This window comes from Lygodium microphyllum, chromosome 18 (genome assembly GCF_053477565.2).
Source record: "Lygodium microphyllum isolate KBCC chromosome 18, Lygodium_microphyllum_v1.1.10, whole genome shotgun sequence".
NCBI lineage: Eukaryota > Viridiplantae > Streptophyta > Polypodiopsida > Schizaeales > Lygodiaceae > Lygodium > Lygodium microphyllum.
Genome location: NC_141152.1, coordinates 9,812,554 through 9,833,103, shown reverse-complemented (window position 1 = coordinate 9,833,103; position 20,550 = coordinate 9,812,554). Strand labels below are relative to the sequence as shown.

At 43.7% G+C, this 20,550-nt stretch overlaps 1 protein-coding gene across 4 annotated transcripts in view; it reads left to right on the top strand.

Annotated features, from left to right (window-relative positions):
• The window catches only part of LOC148020569 (NADPH--cytochrome P450 reductase-like), a 44,667-nt gene extending 34,582 nt beyond the window's left edge, over positions 1–10,085 (top strand). For all 4 annotated transcript variants that reach the window (XM_087698346.1, XM_087698347.1, XM_087698348.1 and 1 more), the window contains 11 exons: positions 7,102–7,299; positions 7,374–7,466; positions 7,551–7,776; positions 7,867–7,950; positions 8,038–8,189; positions 8,286–8,382; positions 8,501–8,653; positions 8,730–8,807; positions 8,896–9,018; positions 9,107–9,220; positions 9,305–10,085. In XM_087698346.1, coding sequence (XP_087554472.1) covers positions 7,102–7,299; positions 7,374–7,466; positions 7,551–7,776; positions 7,867–7,950; positions 8,038–8,189; positions 8,286–8,382; positions 8,501–8,653; positions 8,730–8,807; positions 8,896–9,018; positions 9,107–9,220; positions 9,305–9,385 — 1,399 coding nt within the window. In that variant the 3' untranslated portion in view covers positions 9,386–10,085. The remainder of the gene's footprint in view (positions 1–7,101; positions 7,300–7,373; positions 7,467–7,550; positions 7,777–7,866; positions 7,951–8,037; positions 8,190–8,285; positions 8,383–8,500; positions 8,654–8,729; positions 8,808–8,895; positions 9,019–9,106; positions 9,221–9,304) is intronic.
• Positions 10,086–20,550: the final 10,465 nt, after the last annotated feature.

The window sequence follows — 20,550 nt, the reverse complement described above, 5'->3', positions numbered from 1 at the left end:
AGCCCATAGGTGGACGCAGATGGCTTTACATGGGTCCAGAGACGACAGAGAGGGAGACAACAGGGGGGGGGCCTGCAGTCAACCCCTTAAACACAACCACGGTAGCAGGGAGCAGGAAGGCGAGCGTTGCTCCCCCGGGAGAGCAGCACGTGGCCCCTTCTCGATGTGCAGGACCATAGGCCTACACATCCACCCCCCCACGAAGGCATCATAGGCCACCTCACCCAAGGGCCCACATCCCCCACACCCTCTCCTCCCCCCCCGACCCTAGCTCATAGCTCCCCCCCTCCAAAGCTACTGCCCCCCCACACACCCGCCTTGTGCCTCCGACCACCCCACCATCCCCCGATCCTCTCCCTCTCGCTCTCCACCATCACCCTCGCTGACCAGCCCTCCTGATCCCCACCGAGTACAGGTGAGGCCCCCCCATCCATCCCCCCTCTCCCCCACAGGAGGTGAGGAGCCCCATATGCTAATATCCTCCACTCACCAGCAGTCTAGCCCCCTCACCACACAACCACCAGTTCATTCGTCCATGCTACCCGTCACACTTTCCCGAGACAGGCGCAATTACTACGACATGAGTTTTTTCGCAGTGGGCCGTGGTCTTACCTGAGAGTTGCGGAGCGCGGAGAGTTCCCACTACCCCTGGAAGTGGGAATCTTCGTGGTACGCAAGTCAAGTGACAAGGAGCGGCAAGGTCCATCTACTAGCACCATTGAATGGGCCAAACTATACTTTCTTCCTTCAGACCTCTCACACAGGAGACTGAATGATGATACAGATAGAGGAGGTGAAAAGTTAGGTGGCAGACCACATCTCCTAGTGGATGGGAGAAGGAGAACTGACACTTTTTTTTGAGCAGCCATGTTGCATGATGGACATTAACTGGCGGGTTGGGGCCGAGGTCCCACATCTGAGCATTATCTTTCGAGCCCCTCCACAGTGGAGAGCTCCAATGGATGTGATCGAGTGGCCCTTGGCACATCCGGCGTGGTTCTACCAGTGTACAAAGTCTTGCCTCTGAGCCTCGTTGACAGATGCCTTGGTGGTACCACCAGGCGCATCCATCACTCCCATGGTCCGCTTGAGGGCTACCATGGGGAAATGGAGTTTACCGTCCAAGCCGGCAATGAAGTGTATCTGCATGCCTCATAGCTCCTCTTCTTCGTCAACAGCTTCCATACCGAATAGATACTTGTTTGGTCAGTCACATGTTTCCCTATGAGTTTACATCTTGCATCCTGGAATGTGAAGAGCGTCCACTATAGTGGAGCACGTGGTTCCAAGAAGTTGATTGTTCGGTAGGAGCTATAGCCTGCCCTTAATGGACGGATCGGCATCTTACTTTTATAGGAGCACAAGCTTACTCCCGCCCAGGCTCAACGGGTGGGGAAGGTACTCTCGGGCAGTTTTACACACTTACTGGGAGCACACCATCGGTGCCTACGGCAGGACTGGAGGCGTATGCATCTCTATTGGCTCGAGTCTCACCGCCTATGTATAGGACTACGGGACGATTGTGGCAGGGAGGGTTCTATGGATTAGATTGGATATTGGGGACTCGTACCTTGGAGTCCTCAATGTCTATGGCCCTACTGAGGTTAGGGCACGCAGTAGGTTTTGGGTGGAGATTGCAGCAGGACTCCCAGAGGTGGACTCCTAGATTGTTGGAAGAGACTTCAACAACTTGGAGGCCTTAGAGGACCAGCAGGGCAGAGGCAGAAACTACTAGGGCATGGTTGGGGAGGAGCAAGAGGCATGGGAAGTCTTCCTACTGGCAGTAGGAGCACGTGATGCTTGGTTAGATCTAGCTTTCCACAGGAGGGAGAGGTCGCTGGACTTCTCTTGGGGATACAGATGGCTAGGCGGAGTCTTGCCGGAGCGGTTGGACATGTTCTATGTGGGAGAGTGGAGATGCTCTTATGGAGGCCAGGTAGGGCAGTGGCTAGCACCACTTTGTTCGATCACTACTCGGTTCTCCTAACACTTCATCCCCCAACATCTTCCCTAGACACACGATCTTGTTGAATCCTTGACTTGATCTACATGAGGGAGGAGGTGAAGAGACAGATTGAGCAGATTTGGAACAGGGAGTGGGGTAGGATGGACCAGATCGCAGAGGAGGTTGCAGAGGTCTTAGCCGAGTCAAGTAGTATTTGCCAAGAGGTAGCCCTACAGGCCAAGCAACAGAGCTGGGAGGAGGAGAGAGCACTCCGGCGGGACCTAGTAGTCACGTAGAGATTACTACAAGAGACACTAGGGGATCCCATCCTCCATGCACAAGAGTTGCACGCACGAGCAGCCATTGCTGGCCTAGAGGACAGGCACTCGAAGTTCTCATTCCGTACCTCAGCAGCCTTTTGGGCGTAGAAGGGGGACACGATGTGCAAGGAGTTTTTCTAGGTGCATCAGCCCTGCACCTTAGGAGAGCAGATACACAGCCTTCTGGATCAATATGGGAGGATTTTTTCTAGCCCAGACAAGGTGATGGAGATTGCCACCGACTACTAAAGATGCCTTTTCCAACAGGAGACAGCCTCGGCCAGAGGACAACAATGTAGACAACAAGTATGGGATCACATCCCATCCCTTGTCATAAAGGAGATGGGACGCTCCCTCCTAGATCCCTTCACAGAGAAGGAACTAGAGGAGGCTTTCCATACACAGGATGGGTAGAAATGCCCGGGAGAGGATGGCCTCTCTAAGGCCTTCTTCACTACCTACTGGGAGGTGGTGAAGGACCCCTTACTGTTGGCCTTCCAGGAGATTTTTAGCTTAGGATGGATGCTAGGGAGTCTATTGGCAAGTGTTATCAGTCTCCTCCCCAAAGGGGGAGACTGGTTGGTGGAGCTATCCCAGTGGAGATCGATCACCTTGTTGTCAATGGCCTATAAGGCACTGGCAAAGATGATTGGTAGGTGACTCAACCTTGTGCTTTTAGACATCATTCATGACGCACAAACAGGCTTTGTCCGGGATAGGAGCATCCTAGACAATGTCTTCACCTTTTTTTAGGGGTTCTGAGTGGGCCCAACACAGTGGTTAGGGATTGGCTGTACTACTCCTGGACTTTGAGAAAGCCTATGACAGGGTGGATTGGGACTTCTTAGAGGGCATCATGGTGAGGTTGGGCTTCCCTTAGGCTTGGATCTGCGGGGTCTCCGCACTTTACAGATCGGTTATCAAGGTTCTCATAGGTGGGAGGCAGGGGGAGAAGTTTCGGTTAGAGAGATCGGTCCGGGCAAGGCTACTCTCTGGCCTTGTATCTGTTCCTACTCTTTGCAGAGGCGATATCTCATTTTCTCAAGTCACGTGATAGCGGGTTACGCGGCCTCTGACTTCTAGTGAGAGAGGAGATGGAGTTGTTAGACTCAGAGTATACAGATGATACGACACTTTACATAGAGGACGATGAGTTGATGCTGGAGAGAGTGAGACTAGCTCTCGAGGTGTTTTGTACTGCAGTGGGAGCGAAAATCAACTGGCCAAAGTCGGTTGGTTTGCTTATAGACCCGGACTCTAGCACGGAGTGGGGCGTCCACTTGGGATTTAGATGGGTGTGTAGAGGGCAAACCATTCATTACCTAGGGTTCCAGGTGGGACTCGACATCACTCCTACCTAGTAGTTTCTTCCAGTCCTCGACTCTATTCGGAGGAAGTTGACCTATTGGAGTAGTGCTCGCCTTTCCTTAGCGGGCTGCCACTGGGCAAAACTTGTACATGCAAGTGGGAAAAACGTTTTGGAGGTTGGAAGGGAGAGAGAGAGGATCATTCTAGCCGTGTGCAAGCTGTGTGAGAGAGAGAGAGCTACCATTGCTACTGCAACAATTAGTAGGCCATTTCCAATTAACAAGAGACTCTCCAAGAGTTGGTGACATGCCCAGAAGAAACTACATTAGTAGGTGATAGTAGTTTGAGGGCTATTTGAGCTAAGTAGCATCATATTTGGGGTGCTCCATCAATGGACATAACTATCATGGTTGTCTAGAAAAAGGCATTTTCTTGCAATGGGAGTCTGGATTTTCACTCTAGATTGCAATTCAAGATAAAGAAATATCTCAAGGAATTGTTGTTTTGGGGTCAACTGGTTGTCTATTGTCCAAGATTAAGTGGTAACATTTGCATTTTCAGTGTATGTGAACTTCATGCTTGCTTTGATTGTTGATTAATCAGCTCACTACCACCCTCTCTAAGAAGAAAGGTTGGTTGTAGTTAACCACATCATGATCGGTAAAATAAAGCCCAGCCCACATGGACATGCATAGACTCACTCATTAATTGACAGATATGCTAACATCCTCTCTTAGATCATGTGTACAATGATAACAACCCATCATAGTACATACGATGACGACCATTAGAATAGACCATGGATACCCAAGTACTAGGTGATCAAGCTACCACCAAGGTGGCTCAGAGAAAACCTAATGTCGATGTGGCGATCATACTCACTTGTGAAAACAAAAAGTGTCAAAGCAACTCTCTATGCTTGTCAACAATGTGTATGTAGTAGCATACATGACCATGGATTCCTTGCCTTCAATCAGATTGCCAAACTGCTCCTCATGTGAGCTTAGACTAGGAGCAAGACCCATTCTTTGTCAAGCTAAACAACTCGTTATGAACCTTGATATCAATCCCATGTCCAAAATTTCAAAACCTGCAAGACTTCATCGAGGTTGAGGGGAAGCCCCTCTCAGTGTCCTTTGCACCTATATGGAACATATAGATGAGGCTCAACTGCCCCACTATTACCACCTTCACACACTTCCTCTTTGGCATTGGAGAGTTGTGAGAGGGATGACTGCATCACCAAAGCTAGAAGGCAGCAAAGGGGACTGCTATGGCATTTCATTGTACAAGACGAATCCTTCCGAGCCTTGGTTTTTGCCTTTATTGAAGGGTTGGAATTGGAGTTGGATGAGGATGACAACTTGTTGGAGGAGTCCGTATGCTACTGCTGTTACTTCTCCTTATTCTTCTGCAACACCACTAGATTCTTGCAATCCTACCTAGATATCCCTTCTTACCATAGTGACTACATTGGGCCTTTGTCTTCCTCCTCTTGTCACCCCTCTCTAAAGTGGTAAAAGCCTCTTTACGGAAGTCTCCTTTGCAAGTGCAAAGATACTTCATGCTCAAGTAGCATGGAGGACATATGATGAAAGTTGACAAGGGTTACCGATGTGTAATCCTGAAAGTGTTGGCCCCTCTATCAAAATTTGGAGGGGGCTTATAGAGCACAATCTCCACAAGACGAGCATTTTGAAGGGTGGATTGCATGTCCCAAAGCTGATCTTGTATGTGTGTTACTTGAAGTAGAAAAAATTGGACTGTATTCTTAGGCTTGAACTTCATAGTCTGTATTTGACCATAGAGGGTCATAACATGCATGGCCAATGGAGCCTCGTACAACATCTATGACTCTCTTCAAACATCTAAAGCCCTCCTTGTAGGAGGTAACCCTTGGAAGGACCTCTTTAGAGATGCATTGAAGAAGAGCAAAATAAGCACATGCATCATCTGACTCCCAAGTAAGAACTACTTCCTTATAGTCTTCACAATCCCAACTACCACATACACTTCTGCACAAACACCATGATGTCATCATGGCACTCCAAGTGAGATACTCGGAACCATGAAGCTTATCATCAGTTGAACAACAAGAAGGTGCCTTTGTAGGGGCTAGGAAGAGAAGATGAAGGAAAGAAGAGATACATAGAGAAAGTATGGCCCAAGAGGTCATACGTAGTGCAAAGAAAACAGCTAATCACAAAATGACTGCTGCAGAGAGAAGAATCACATCAACAGGTGAGAGAATCAAATGCAGCCAGAGAACAGCAAATGCATAGTATGCAGCCACCAAATCCAGAGCTCAGCCTGAAAATACCTTTGTCCAGCCCTGCACATGAGGAGAAAATGAAAATACAGATGCTGGTTATCAAAACACAGACTTGGGAAGCATTAAATGCTTTTTTAGCAGCATACAACCGATAGAGAAGTCAGTTCAGCTGTGGAACAGAGCAGAACCAGTCAACACAGGCTACTGTATGCAGAAATACTAATGTCAGGGGCAGAAAACAGACAGAAAATTTACAGAAGGTGATTGCCCAGGCTGAAGATAGCTTGCAGCATACGGGGCAGGAACAGATGAGCAGCAGAAGTTGGTGAAGGCAGGCCTACAACAGCAGAGCACAGCACCAAGATCACTAACACGGATGTCTAATACCATAACAGAATTGGGTGCAGCAATGGAAGTGTGAGAATCTGTTGTAATAGACTGCACAAACACAAGAGAAAAGAGAAACACTGCAAAAGAACTCAGAAGATACATCCTCGGGAAACAGAATCCATATACCATGACGAGAGTACAGAATCAATGGTGAGTCACTGGCCTGTGTTGGCACTAGCACTGGCTCCCTCTCTCCACCAGGACCTACATGTGAAGGTGTATTCTGAGTACAATCTGGAGGAGGGAGTACCCGGTATATTTATCGGTCAACATCATGATCTGGTCAGCCAGAAATGATGCACCAACTAAATAAAGTCGGCCAGCAATAAATGAGCAGTTGACCAAGAAACAGGCACCCAAAAATAGGCTGACTACATCATGACTGGTAAAATAAAGCGCAGCCCACATGGATGTGCATAGACTCACCCACAAACTGAAAAATTCGCTAACAACTTGTAGTATACCATTTGATATGCAACTTTGGTTCGTGGGCTGTTTCCATGTTAGGACTTTGACATCATGTTATAATTTCTGCTGAAAGCACTAAATTTCCATGTGATCTGTTACATTTTGGACAGTACAAGGATAAAAAGAAACAACAGACACTTTTATTCAACTTTTTGGTTTCAGCTTAAGTTTTTAGGCCCTGTTCTTGTATATACTTCAAATAGCCCAAAACGTGCCTAGAGTTAGATCTCATGTACTGAAGCAACTGCTCTATTTGCTTTCAAACACTACAACTTTATCCTACATTCTGGAGTTCCTCTCAAATGCATGTGGACCTCTAATGAAAGTTGGAGAAATGGCTATAGGAGTTAAGGTTTAAGGTCTGCCATTGTAATGCTGTGGTTGTTTAACATGTTTAGGCGTGAGCAGTTGTGGCCAAAGCTGGATCCTCTTCTGATTGACGAAAGTGATGCCACTCCAGCAGTTACCACTCCTTATAGAGCTGCTATTCTTGAATATCGTGTGACTTTTCATGATAAAGATACTCCAGTGCATGAAGATTCATTTTTCCCTAAAGTGAATGGCCAAGCATCATTTGATGCAAATCATCCATGCAGGTATGCAAGCTTCGCGTGTTGTTTATCCTGCTACATGATGAGAATTCACATTATCATTCTGGTTTGATGTCTAGGGCAAATGTTGCTGTGCGACGTGAATTGCACACTCCTTTGTCTGATCGGTCATGTATACATCTGGAGTTCGACATCTCAAATACGGGCTTGAGGTGAGTATGAGGTGTTTTGCAGAAAAGGTGGGTACACATTGGTAGTTTGGTTCAACTCTTCGCAATGTACAATTTGATTTTCAGATATGAGACAGGGGATCATGTTGGAGTGTTTCCTGAGAATACACACGAAAATGTTGAGGAAGCTGCTAGATTGCTAAACTATCCTCTGGAAACCAAGTTCACACTTCATACTGAAAAGGAGGATGGGTCACTAATTGGTGGCTCTTTACCTCCACCATTCCCTGGGCCATGTGATTTGAGAACGGCACTTGCTCGTTATGCAGACCTTCTCAGCCCACCCAGGAAGGTACATAGGGGTTTGGAAACATCACCTATGGAAATTATGAACACCATGTCAATTTCACTCTTGAAATTTTCAGCATTTGCTACATTGCAGGCAGCGCTCGGTGCACTTGCAGCTCATGCCTCTGACCCTGGTGAGAAGGACCGTCTGAATTTCCTAGCCTCTCCCCTAGGCAAGGTGCAACATTGAAGCTCTTAAAGTACACTTCTCCTAGGTACTGTTGAGAATGGCTGGTCTTCAATTTGAAATAATTGGAATGTACAGGATGATTTCCATCAGTGGATAACTGTTAGCCAGCGGAGCCTTCTAGAAGTCATGCACGAGTTTCCTTCAGCGAAACCACCCCTTGGTGTCTTTTTTGCAGCTATTTCACCTCGTCTCCAAGCTCGTTATTACTCCATTTCTTCTTCACCAAGGCACGTAACACAGTTTTTCAAATATTGGAAACTGTAGACTAGCACCTACATAAGTTGAAGGTCTGTGCTAAGTATGCTTCTGGATGCTTGTAACAGAACTGCACCTGATAGGATCCATGTAACCTGCTCACTTGTCTATGGAGTGAGTCCAACTGGCCGGTTTCACCGTGGTGTCTGCTCTACCTGGATGAAGGCAAGTACTATTTGCACTAGGTGTCTTGCTGGGTGCTTGACACCTCAAACTCAGCTATTAACTTGAGCTTTTTTTTGTTTTTTTGTTTTTGTTTTTGTTTTTTTTTTTTGAAATTTAGAATTCACTGCCAGCTTCTGAAGTTGGAGAAAAATGTAGCTGGGCACCCATATTTGTCAGAACATCTAATTTTAAGCTTCCGGCAGACCATATAGTTCCAATAATAATGGTGGGACCTGGTACAGGTCTTGCACCTTTCAGGGGCTTTGTGCAGGTATGCTGAAGTTGTGGTATCTTTGCAAACTATATAGAGTACAAATTGCATTTCAATGATTTCTTGGTGATTCCAGGAAAGGGCTTATCTTAAACAGAGTGGTGAGATTCTAGGACCCGCAATGCTATTTTTTGGCTGCAGAAACCGCAAACAGGTAGTATTTGAAAGTCATGTTCAGCATGGATGGAAATGCAATTCTGAGGTTTTCTTGACGAGCATACAAGTGACCGGTGATATTGCAGGACTACATATATGAAGATGAGCTTAACTCATATGTTGAAAATGGTGCCATATCTGATCTGTTTGTTGCCTTCTCAAGAGAAGGACCTACAAAAGAATATGTGCAGCACAAAATGCTACTGCAGGTTAAGAGATTAACAGAAGATTATTTCAATACCTTTGTTTTCTTGTATTGGACATCCGAATTTGATGATGATGTGATTGGTTGTGTAGGCTGTCAGCATTTGGAACTTCCTGTCAGATGGAGGTTATCTTTATGTATGTGGGGATGCAAAGGGTATGGCAAGAGATGTTCACCGGACTCTCCATGGTATTGTGGAGGAGCAGGTATGAATGAATAATCACTCTTTTATTGCAGCAGTACATTAATTTTCAAAGCTTATAGACATCTTATCGTTATGCATTTCACAGGCCTCTGTAGACAGCACTAAGGCTGAGGCAATAGTGAAACAGTTGCAAACCGAAGGAAGATACCTTCGAGATGTATGGTAAAACTTTGACTGAGGCCACTGGTTTCAGCCACCATATATACGTACAGAAATCTGTTGTACTGTAAGTCCATATTCAATCGACTGGTGCAAGTTTTGCCCTCTCAAATTTAGAAGCTTGAAAGCAGAGCAGCGAGCTATAATGCCTTTGCAAAGAGGCTTGCTGATATAAGCGTGACTCATTTTGGCTGCACATGCATTAGCCTTTGGGACTGCTAGCACCGCACCAAGAAAGGATCGTCTGGTTTCCGCCGAAGGTGGGCCTCAGGTAATATAGATTCTGCTGAAGGGAAACCAGGTTGCCTTTCTACAACAAATGGAGTGCAGTGCAAACAAAACCCTGTCTTCTTCAGCATCCAAATTGGATCGATTTTATTTTCTAGTAAAAAACCAAATTCAAGGTTTTGATAATGAGGTATGCCAAAGACATGTGAATATAAGCGGGTTAGTTGGCCACGTTTCCAGTTCCTGAATGTGATGGAATCCTCTTTCCTGAAGTATCTTGAAAGCTTTTAAGTAGATGGATTTCAGCCTTCTCAACTCTAATTGTTTGTTTATTTTGTCAATGTTTGTTAGCATTGCCCTTGCTCTAAAGGCAAAGCATTAAATGTAGTAGAAAATCGGAAGTGGTTATTCATGTACAAGAATATTCATCATCTTTGGATGTACTGTACATCAAATCAATAATCTTGGAGTTCTTACAAGGGTTTTCATTGACACAAGATAGGAGCTATTAGGATGGTTCAAGATTAGGAAAGACTACTCTTTTAAAAGATGTGACAGGTTATCATTGCCAAAAAAGAGGTAAAGATGGGCATCGTCTATTGGAGGATGGAACTAAGCAAAAGAATTAGGAAAAAAGTCTCTCTGATTTGAGATTTCCACAACAACTTTCTCAACGTCTTTAGGCAGTTCACAATCATTTTCACATTTAATTGCTACTTATACAATTGATTTGTATAAATATTGTAGTTGTCAATTATTTGATGCGCTCGTCAAACAAATGTGCAAGAAAAATGTAGTCCTAGAACACGTTTGGAACCACCTCAAACATTGTTTAAGAGTCATTCTAAATACCACCACCATGGCAATGAGCTTGACAATAATCTTGTTTTAGCCACTCTTTGGAAGCTAAATCTCAAGGCCAATGCTAAAGATGTTCGCGTAAGGTTAAGAAGATGGTGTATGCATCTTGTTTTCTCTAGGTAACTACTGGTTGCCATAGTTGACTAGTTATTTGATGCTTCATCAAGGAGAGGAATGATGTTCTTCCTTTGAGTCTCTTTACGAAGTAAAGCTTCCCTCCTATTGTGGTTTCTCTTGGCTTGTTTTATTGATGTGATCATGTGAAACTTCTTTAGTTTGGGAAAAAGTCGTGGCATCTTGTAAAGTTGTTGGGATAGAAGTACCAAGGGTGCTTTGCTTGAAGGCTTGTGGTGCAATCAAGATGAGAAGCAACACAAGTAGATCACATGCTTCTTGTATTTGCATATATGTAACATTCTCACAATGATTTACCATCAAAGTCACAATCGTGTGCTCTTCATGTGGTGGTTTCCATCCTATTGGTGCTAAATTTTGGTTTAATATGTGCTAGCCTTTATTTCTATGGTGTTTTTGATGCTCCTAACCTCATTAAGCATTATAATGTTGAATATTCACACTTCTCTAGCTTTGAAGATTTCTCAATGGACTTGGATGACCTAATTTGTGGAATTTGTTAAAACTCAATTTTTAAAACCTTTTATGTTGAGTGTGTGTGTGTGGAAGTGCTTGATATTATTTGAAAATAAAAGAAATCCATTTAGACATTACATTTTTGAGTCCCTCTCTAGCTTTTGTAAAATTGTTCATGAAGTAGCATGGACAAATGCATGTTGATTATGGTTTCTTTTGTGTCAATGTCATACCCTTGGTCTTTGTATCTTCTTGGGGTGGCCCCTAGGAGAGGTGAGTGCTTTGAAGGAAAACATACATTAGTGGTGTTAAAGTTAACCAAATTTGATGTCAACAAAAGGTGGATACAAAGAAGAGCGGTCAATCTTGCCAAGGAATATGACATTATGCTACAATACAGCCAACCATTGGATGAGCCTAAGCAACAAACTTACTTAGGGGGAGAAATGAAGACACTAACATTTATTACTCTATCCTTGTTGGTTGCCTTTAGGGAGAGGCCTTATCATGGATAGTTATTCTAAGATTGATCACTCTTAAAAATTTCACCAACAAAACTAAGAGCAAAGTAATAAGCATGAATGTAAAAATAGTAAAGCTAGGATTCATTCATACGATTAGTTGATTAGTTAATGACAAAAGAGTAGCAGTAGCTATGATGTAGAAAAGGATAAAAATTTATTTGATTTATCAACACATTGAGGGAATAATATCTATAGATGTGTTGTCCTATATCACAATTTTGTATTATGGTGCTAGTGGTTAGGCCTCAACACCTTATACAAAGGGAACATATAGTAGGCATAGCCACCACATTGTATGTAGATGAGAGGTCAAAACTTGAAGCGTACAAGTAACACATCCTCGCAAATTGTAAGTTTCTTCCATGTGTTGGAAAATATGGACTTTTAGTTTAACTATTTAAAGCTATAGTGTGCTATTTGGGATGAAAAATGAAAAACAAAAACATAATCACTTACTAATAATGAAACACTTTGGATTAAATCCCTTCACTGCTAACTTTGGATAGTTGAGATGTGTAGCAATTTGGCAAACATCACTTCAATAAGTTGAATTTTTAGTCAACTACGTTAGTATGTGGCATTTGAGTTCTCTCTCTTCCTCTCTTTACTTACATGATTGCCTCCTTTTTCTTATTGCTCTATTTATTGTAGCAATGGGTTGTGTTGGCTCATTGTATTGATAAATAAGTCGCCTTGCTTTCCCAATCTATTAGCTTGAGGTGTGACCTACTGCACATTGGATTCAATAAGAGTCATGGGAAGTAGACAAGATTATCAAGCATGTATTTGATTGACCATTGGCTAGTTTTGGATGCTTATTTTATTCAAATATGCTTTTTCTAATAACTTTGTTTGGCCTTTTCATTTTGTTGTCTTGTCTTGCTTGGTCATTTGCTCTTGATCTACTACTTGGTTCTCTTCTTGGTTTGGTACCGCTGCTTGAATTTTTCATGTTGATGGTCTGAGTAAAAACACACAAGTGTAGTTCGTTGATGCAAACTCGAGCATTCTCACCTTGTGGATTAGTAGCAGCAGCAATAGTGTCTAAAACTTGAGGTATGATACACTTCTTATTGGGCATTCTTACCTTGTGGATGAGGCCGTAGTAGTAGTAATAGTATTAGTAGTAGTGTCAACCTGACATATGATACACTTTTTACATCTTGGCACATGCGAACCTAACATGTGACATTTCTTACAACTTGGCACATTTTTGAGGTTTGAAAAATGAAAATAGAAAGTGGGATTTCTGTGATTCTCCACCTCCATAAAACTCGAATGGAACTCCTAATTGGCTCAACATCTGGGGCATCCTATTTTGTAGCGATGGATTCACTACACAGTGTGTCACAAACTGGACTTCAATCTGTCCGACAACCGATTGAGAAACATTTGCATGTGTGACCGGAGGAGGTTACTGAGGAATCATTGGATACAAAACAACGAAATGGGAAAGCATTTGCTTTTGAATATTTTGGGTTCTGGCCAAAAAGGACATTACATAATTCCTCTCCTTCCTTTGTTTTTACAAAAACATGCGAACATTACACGTGAACTAGATACAACAAGCTTTTGAGCATGGTGGGGATCTAATGCCTGCCTTGAAAGACTACCTGATTTCCAGCATGCCACAAGAGGTCTAACACTATGAGCCTGATTGACTGCAGTGCAAGCTAACGATTATTTGCGAGGTCAAAGAAGCCTAAAACCCAAGATTGAAGGTTTCCCTACCCCTCGTTAACCCTGGAAAGGCGCCTGAACACTAACGACCACGCACCTTCAGCTATTCAACCGTCCCAAAACACACGTTGGAGAGTTTCCTCCCTTCCATATACGTAGAGGCCATTGGTTATTCCCCTTTCTTTAGCTTGGATCCGTAAACAGACCACGTGCCATCAATGATCACTCTCTAAAGGAAGATTCTATCTTTTAGTGGGAACATTAGAGCCCAAGTGCTACCAAAGCATTCATTGGCTTTGTCCATTGGCAGCTGCAAGTCCCAAATCGTAGCTATCTTGATACCCAGACTGCTTTTAGCCCTTTTGAAATGAACTTTGACACCCCTAGTGTTGAGGTAAGCTGCAGCCCCTCACTTCACTGGATGATCCCGTCCTTACTGAAAGCTGTATCGACTTAGTTGTGCCCCGATCAAGCTCTTCTAAACTGGCTGGCCACTGAGTCCCCTCCCTGACCCAATTCTATCTTTTAGTGGGAACATTAGAGCCCAAGTGCTACCAAAGCATTCATTGGCTTTGTCCATTGGCAGCTGCAAGTCCCAAATCGTAGCTATCTTGATACCCAGACTGCTTTTAGCCCTTTTGAAATGAACTTTGACACCCCTAGTGTTGAGGTAAGCTGCAGCCCCTCACTTCACTGGATGATCCCGTCCTTACTGAAAGCTGTATCGACTTAGTTGTGCCCCGATCAAGCTCTTCTAAACTGGCTGGCCACTGAGTCCCCTCCCTGACCCAATGCTTGAACCTGGCGAGACCTCTTTTAACAAGTTGTAGAGCTGTTCGGCCCAAGCTAGAGACCAAGGGAGGATTGAATCTTCTGGACGAGAAATGTTACCCTCACTGTCAACCACCCTTGATGACTGGGATAGTTCCACCATGCTGAGTACCCGGTCCCATGATTTTAACAATTCCTACGTGAGCCCCTGGGCTTTCACTTTGGACAGGGTACGGGTTTTGATCAGAGACGAAGCTGACAATCCTCACGTGCTACATAGCTTTTTGTTACTTGCCTCCACCAAGTCTATTAGCATACAAGACCAAGGGAGGTCCTCAGACCAACACCTCTTTAGCAGTTTGGCCCTGAGAGCATGCACCTCCTTCGAGGGATCGAGAAGACTCATGCCACCATCCAAAAGTGAAGCCTTGAGCTTGCACAGAGCAATAGGTGCAGAGTATCTTGCCTTTCGTTGCTTGCCCCATAAGAATCTATTGACCAGAGAGTCCGGTTGCTTTTGCTTCTGTTCCCCCACCTGATGAATGGTAAGCACAATGTTAGCATTGGAAGGATGAAGTAATGCAGTATTTTCGAGCTTATGTGAAACAACTAGTTGGTTGAAGCCCAGCTGCTGACTTTGGACCTACTTGATTCATGGGTGTCCACCCCCACAGGCATTCCCAGGTATTTGAAGACATTTCCTCTCCTCACCACACCTCCTCTCCATTGTAGGTTTAGTAGGTCCATTTCTGACAGGCTGATTAGCTTGGATTTCCTTAGGTTGATAACAAAGCCAGCAGCCTACTCATAGATACTCAATATCCCCAGAGCCCTTTCTGAATTTTCTTTTTGGGCCTTTAGGGCAATTAAGAGATCATTTGCAAAGCCCTGCCTCAGGAACTGTCTGCCCCTATAATGAATGCCCTGAAGTTCACCTTTCTCTGCCAATTGGTCAGGTGTACAAAATAACGGATGAGTGGCTGATGCAAATAGGAAAGGGCTCAAAAGACAGCCTTGCTTGACTCCACAGGAGATTGGAAATGATTCCAAAAGAAGGCCATTGAGTGAGATGCCAGCACGAGCCCAGTTAGCCACAAACTTGGGGAGGCTTGAAATTTTGCTAGGAAACGCTATCTTTTTCAACACCCTCTCTATGTATTGCCGAGTTGAAGTAGCACCGCTTCCTGCTTAGAGGATCTAGCCCAGTCGATTGCAATCATAGCATTGAGGACATTATCAGTGAGATTTCTGCCTTTTATAAACCCAAATTGGTGCTTGTGAATGTGTTTGCCAAGCAATGGCATGAGCCAATTAGCCATAGCTTTTGTGAAGATTTTATAGACTGCCCATGATTCAGGGAACTCTCCAGCATGCCAATATTTATTAATCATGTCACTTACAGTTTGCTTCAGCATCTCCCAATTAAAACGAAGGAATTCCACCATTATCCCATCCAAGATTGGAGATTTCCTGCTACCCAAATTTTAAAGAGCCACCTCCAGTTCCTCTGTAGAAAATGGACATGTCAAGCTGTGGTTGTCGGCTTTGGTGTCACCCAGGGGACTCCCTGCCTCCAGAAGCATCTGAATTGCATCGGTTTTCACCTTGCCTAAGGACTCTTGATATAGTTTGGCAAAGTGTGCTCTACACATGTGCCACCTGCCGATGTTGATCAGAGATCCAATGTCCATTGCCGAGTTGGAGGGTTGGCAAACTATCCCTTCTCCTCCCCCTATATAGACTTCCGATGAATTGTGAGGAAATGCAATCAGGTTCAATCATTAGCCTTTTGCCAAAAATAAGGTTAATCTTCTCCATCTCTCTTTTCAAGGCCTTAGTTTGAATCCTTTGTGCTTGGGCAAGGCCTTCAATTTCCTCTTTGAGTAGGGATCTGTGACCTGCCATCTTTGAGAGGTTGACTAGTAGGTTTCTTGCCCACTCCTCCTCCTCCTTTTCCTTGGTAACTGCATGTTGCAAGGTGTTGACAAAAGCCCCCCACGGAGACTGCCCTTGGTGACATAGATCCTCATGTACCCATAGCAGTTAAGAAACACGTTTCTTTCAAATTGAAACTTATGAAACATGTCTTAAAGTGCGAAATGTTTCCGAGAGTAAAAGACGTGGGCGTTTTTATTTTATTTTATTTTATTTTATTGGTGAGTTGGAATCCAAAACATGGTTTTTTTGACAAAAACTATTGGGCAATGTTAAACATGATGATGATGATGTGTAATGACTTGTGACAGCTCAAGATTTTGAACAAGAGATTGATTTTTTGATGATTTTGTTTAGTTATTGGACTTTGTTAATCTAGTATCTATTTTTGTCTTGAGATTTTATATGACTTTAGTCTCATTTATGAGTTATTTATGATATATTACGATTCATTCTCGATTTTGACATTTTGTCAGTTTGTTTTGTAATGAGAATCATGATGTTGCAACTTGACTTAGTCCATATTATAGATAGACTATTTATATGTTAATTTCAATTTTCTTTGTATGATATGTATGAATCATAATGTTTGAGTTCTAAACCATAGTATAGCTTGTCCAAAGACTAACTTTGACATAAGTGACAAGTCAATAATGAATCATGGATATGTAACGTATAATGTTCTTTCTTTAAGAGAGTTCCATAGAGGTTTAAAACCTCTTTCCCTAGTCAAAACTATTAAAAAATCCCTATATAAAAAAACCCGCATTTCTTATTTTACCATCTCTTAAAAGAAATTTACAAAACACGTTTCTGACATTTCGTTTCTAAACGTTTCTGGTTGCAATGTATTTAGCTTGGTCGCTGCATCCTAGAGCATGTATTGAAATGCCATCTGACCATGATGCTTGCGATTGGCAATCAATCGCTTATGCTTGCCCACCTCTCTAGAGGGTTCAACCATGCACAACTCCAAAATAATTGAAAGGTGATCCAAGAGAAGACAATTGACATCCATGCTCATCAGAATGACATTGAGGAGCCAATCCTCCTCTGGGAGCAATATCACTTGTCACAAGCCTTTCCCAGTAGCCTTTGTGGACAAGGGAATTGTATGTTGGTGATGCATGCGAGCCACCGAAGTAGTTGGCAATGTCCACCAAGCCCCCGCTATCCATCCTTGAGTGCCATGCAGCTAGCTCATCACCATAGGCCACGACTGAGTCAGTGGAAGTGTCCTTGTGGTGCACCACCGTGTTGAAAATAAGGCAACTCCCTTTTGCTAAGTCAGTCTATAAGTCCCATTGCACCTTACTAATTCTCCGATCAAAGAGCCAAATATGTTCTTGAGTATAAAAGAACCCCCCTCCCATGTGATCACTATGGATAGGATACATCCCTCCTCTGATTGGAAGAGCACAGCTAGATTCTAAGCACTTTTAACCATTGCCAAGCACTTGAGTAGGCTACTTGATCTCTCCGAACTATGCAGATGTAATCCTTGTAGAGAAACTTTGAACCTCCCTATTTGTGGAGTTTATGTTCTTAGAGCATGACAATGTCAAAGTCATGCTTGTACACCCAACTCCAAAATAGGTGTCTTAGCCCCTCCATTCAAGCCCTTACCATTGATGGTTGCCATCATAATTCATCTTCTAGTTGTCTCCATTGGGATGATTAGGTAGAAAGTTAGGGTCCCCATCCCTACACACCTCCAACTCCTTAGGGATTGGATCGCTAAATGGGGCTAGGACACTCATTTTCTTCCATTGTCCTATGGTGTATATAGAGCTTGACAATGAACCAGTCATTGCGTTTGTTAGCCAGTTGATCTCTGTAGCCTCCTCTTGATGCGGCACAAATTTTAGCTTCCAAGCTCGGATATTATTTGGCCACTTCCTCCAACAGGATTTTGTTGAGTTGGGCGAATGAGCTAGCGTGGCCTTGGGAGCCTTAAGGAATGGCCACTTTTGACCAAAACCCCTTGACATATTGCTGAGTGGAGCTGGTGGGCTCAGAGGCCTGTGTGCACTAGATTGCTGGAGGGTGGGCTTCCCTTTCTTGCCTCTGACTTGTTGCCACCATTCGGCATTGCTTCCTCCTTGGCCCTCTTGTTCCTTGCCTCTGCCTGCATGGATGTTATCCCTAGCCACCTGTACCCATGCCAGATTATGAGGGCAAGCAATATCTCCATCTTTGTCCACCAATTTTGTGCATTCTCTAGTGTAATGCCCCCATTTGCCACAGTTCTAACACAGGAACCTACAAACTTACTCCACACCAAACAAAGATGAAGCTCCCTGACATGCAAGACGTCCAGGTCCACAAACTCGGGCTAAACCTCCTCAGGGTTCCATAGGATGCATACCCGGTTCCTATTTGGGCTCACCAAAGGTGTAATGTACAGAGATTTCCCCAATTCTTTAGTCGTGTCAGGGAGCATGCACCATAAGTGGGCAGGTAGGTCAGGGATTTCGACCCACACCGGGCAATTTTTGCGTAGAGATTCCCTCTCCAATTCCACCAGCTTCCATGCAGTGATGTATACCAGATCCATCCCCCAGAAGTATACCCCTTGATTTAGGACCTTGCATGCAACCTCCCTACTACTACAATGGACTACATAGAATCCCTTGCTGCTATAGAATACCTGCTCCACTTGCGCTGGCATGCTGAGGATCGCATCAAGCCATCTGGCCACCTCCATAGCTCTGGGAGGCTTCCCGGTAAAGAACACAAGCATTCCATGAGTATTAAAGCAAAGGACATTGTTGCAGACTTTACCTGAGTCCAAAGTGATTCTTTTGGCCGCCCCCTCTCGCCTCTCTTCCATGTTTTTGAAGAGTGTTTCAGCCGAGAGATCCGACACCACCTATGGGTTGGCTTCTGGCCGCAGTTTGTATTCCTGCTGCGAGATTGGTTGTGCCACACCAGGAGAGTTGCTGCCATGCTCGGCTGATAGTGTTTGGTTGGACTCATCAGATGCAAAGGCCACTTCATCTCGCTTCCTTATATGTGACTACGTGGCTTGTTCATCGGAGTTGTTGGACCTGCTCAAAGCCCTCTAGGCAAGGTCCCGACTCCCAAACGTTAAGCTACATGTAACAATGATGTGACGTGTAGTACTAGGTGGCTAGATTCTTAATTAGGAGAATAAAGAAGAGTTACTTCATTACATGACCACTACAGAGCTACATTAATAAGGAAAGTTTACTTGAACGTGCAAATATGGCGGCTTTCGGCAGTATTTTCTATTGATAGATTTAACACTCATCTTTTACCCAAAACTTCACACCTAAAGCCTAAAGGCATGGCTCTGAGTTTTTGTTTTTAATTAATTAATCTTTTTTTTTTTGGTTTTTTGGGTGGGCATAAGGGGGGCTCTTTCCATAGTGATCACCTTGGGCTATATTTTTCCTTAGCACCTAAAATACGAAACATAAAAATGAAAACTTGATATTTCTTTTTTAAAAAAAAGGAACGTGGTCTAAATCGTTCTCCCTTTTATCTTCCCTTCGTTTCTAGCCCAGATCGTTGTTGTGTTAAGGTTGGTTACACACTGCCATTGCCTGCCCAGTTTATTGGCACAAGAATATTGGAATTGGGCAGCATCTGTCCACCACCCCTTTACACATTGGGTGACGGACAGTTTTTGTACACAACAACTGTCTGTTCAGAATCTGTCCGTTGTTGTTTACACACTTCCCACATGTGTCCGCTGGACACTTCCAAATTAGGATACATATTAATCAAATAACACACCCATTCATTGGTCAGGTTATAATTATGTCATGAAGGAAAAATGCAACATTAATATTTGCACCTTGGATTAATTCCAGCCTTTGTAAATTTAGCTTTAGCCTATGTGTACATGTGTGAATAGCCCTTAAGTTTGGAAGAGGGTTAGAATAAAAGGGACTAGAGGCCAAAGGCAAGATATCTTTTGATCATTCAATAATCTTGGCTTTACCATTTCTTGGAGTTAGCTTCTTCTTAGCCTATGAAGCACTCAGCCATGGCCGTCATGTATTCTTGAATCCCCAACCATTAATACATGATGAGGATGTCTTGGTGCAATAGATTTGTTAATTCTTTGTTGTAGCTTAGTTAATTTTCAATTTCTGTTAAGTCTCATTCCATGGTTGATTGCTTTCATTACATTGGTATCAGAGCATTAGCTTAGATCCTTGCAGAAGTCATTTTCAAGTACTAGATTCAGTTTCCTAGGCTAGAGAGAGAACAAACCATAGTTAGAAATTTGAGTGACAGGACTTGACAGGACATGAAGGATTCAAACCGGAGTTACTTGTGAAAGACTGCTACAAACAGGGATGAAGATGGTGATTCTTGGCATTAATAATGGAAGAAATGGAGGGCTCCAACCAAAATAGCAGGACGTGATCAAGATTTGAGCCAAAATTTGGGGTAAGTGTACAAACAAATGGTTACAGGACACTTTAACTGTGGTTACTTTTGAGAAGGAAGGGTTTCTTCTTCCCTTTCCTCATTCCTTCAAGCTGTCCACAAGAATCCATGGCCAAGACAACATCAGATCTTCTCCTTCTCACTTCTATCATGAGAA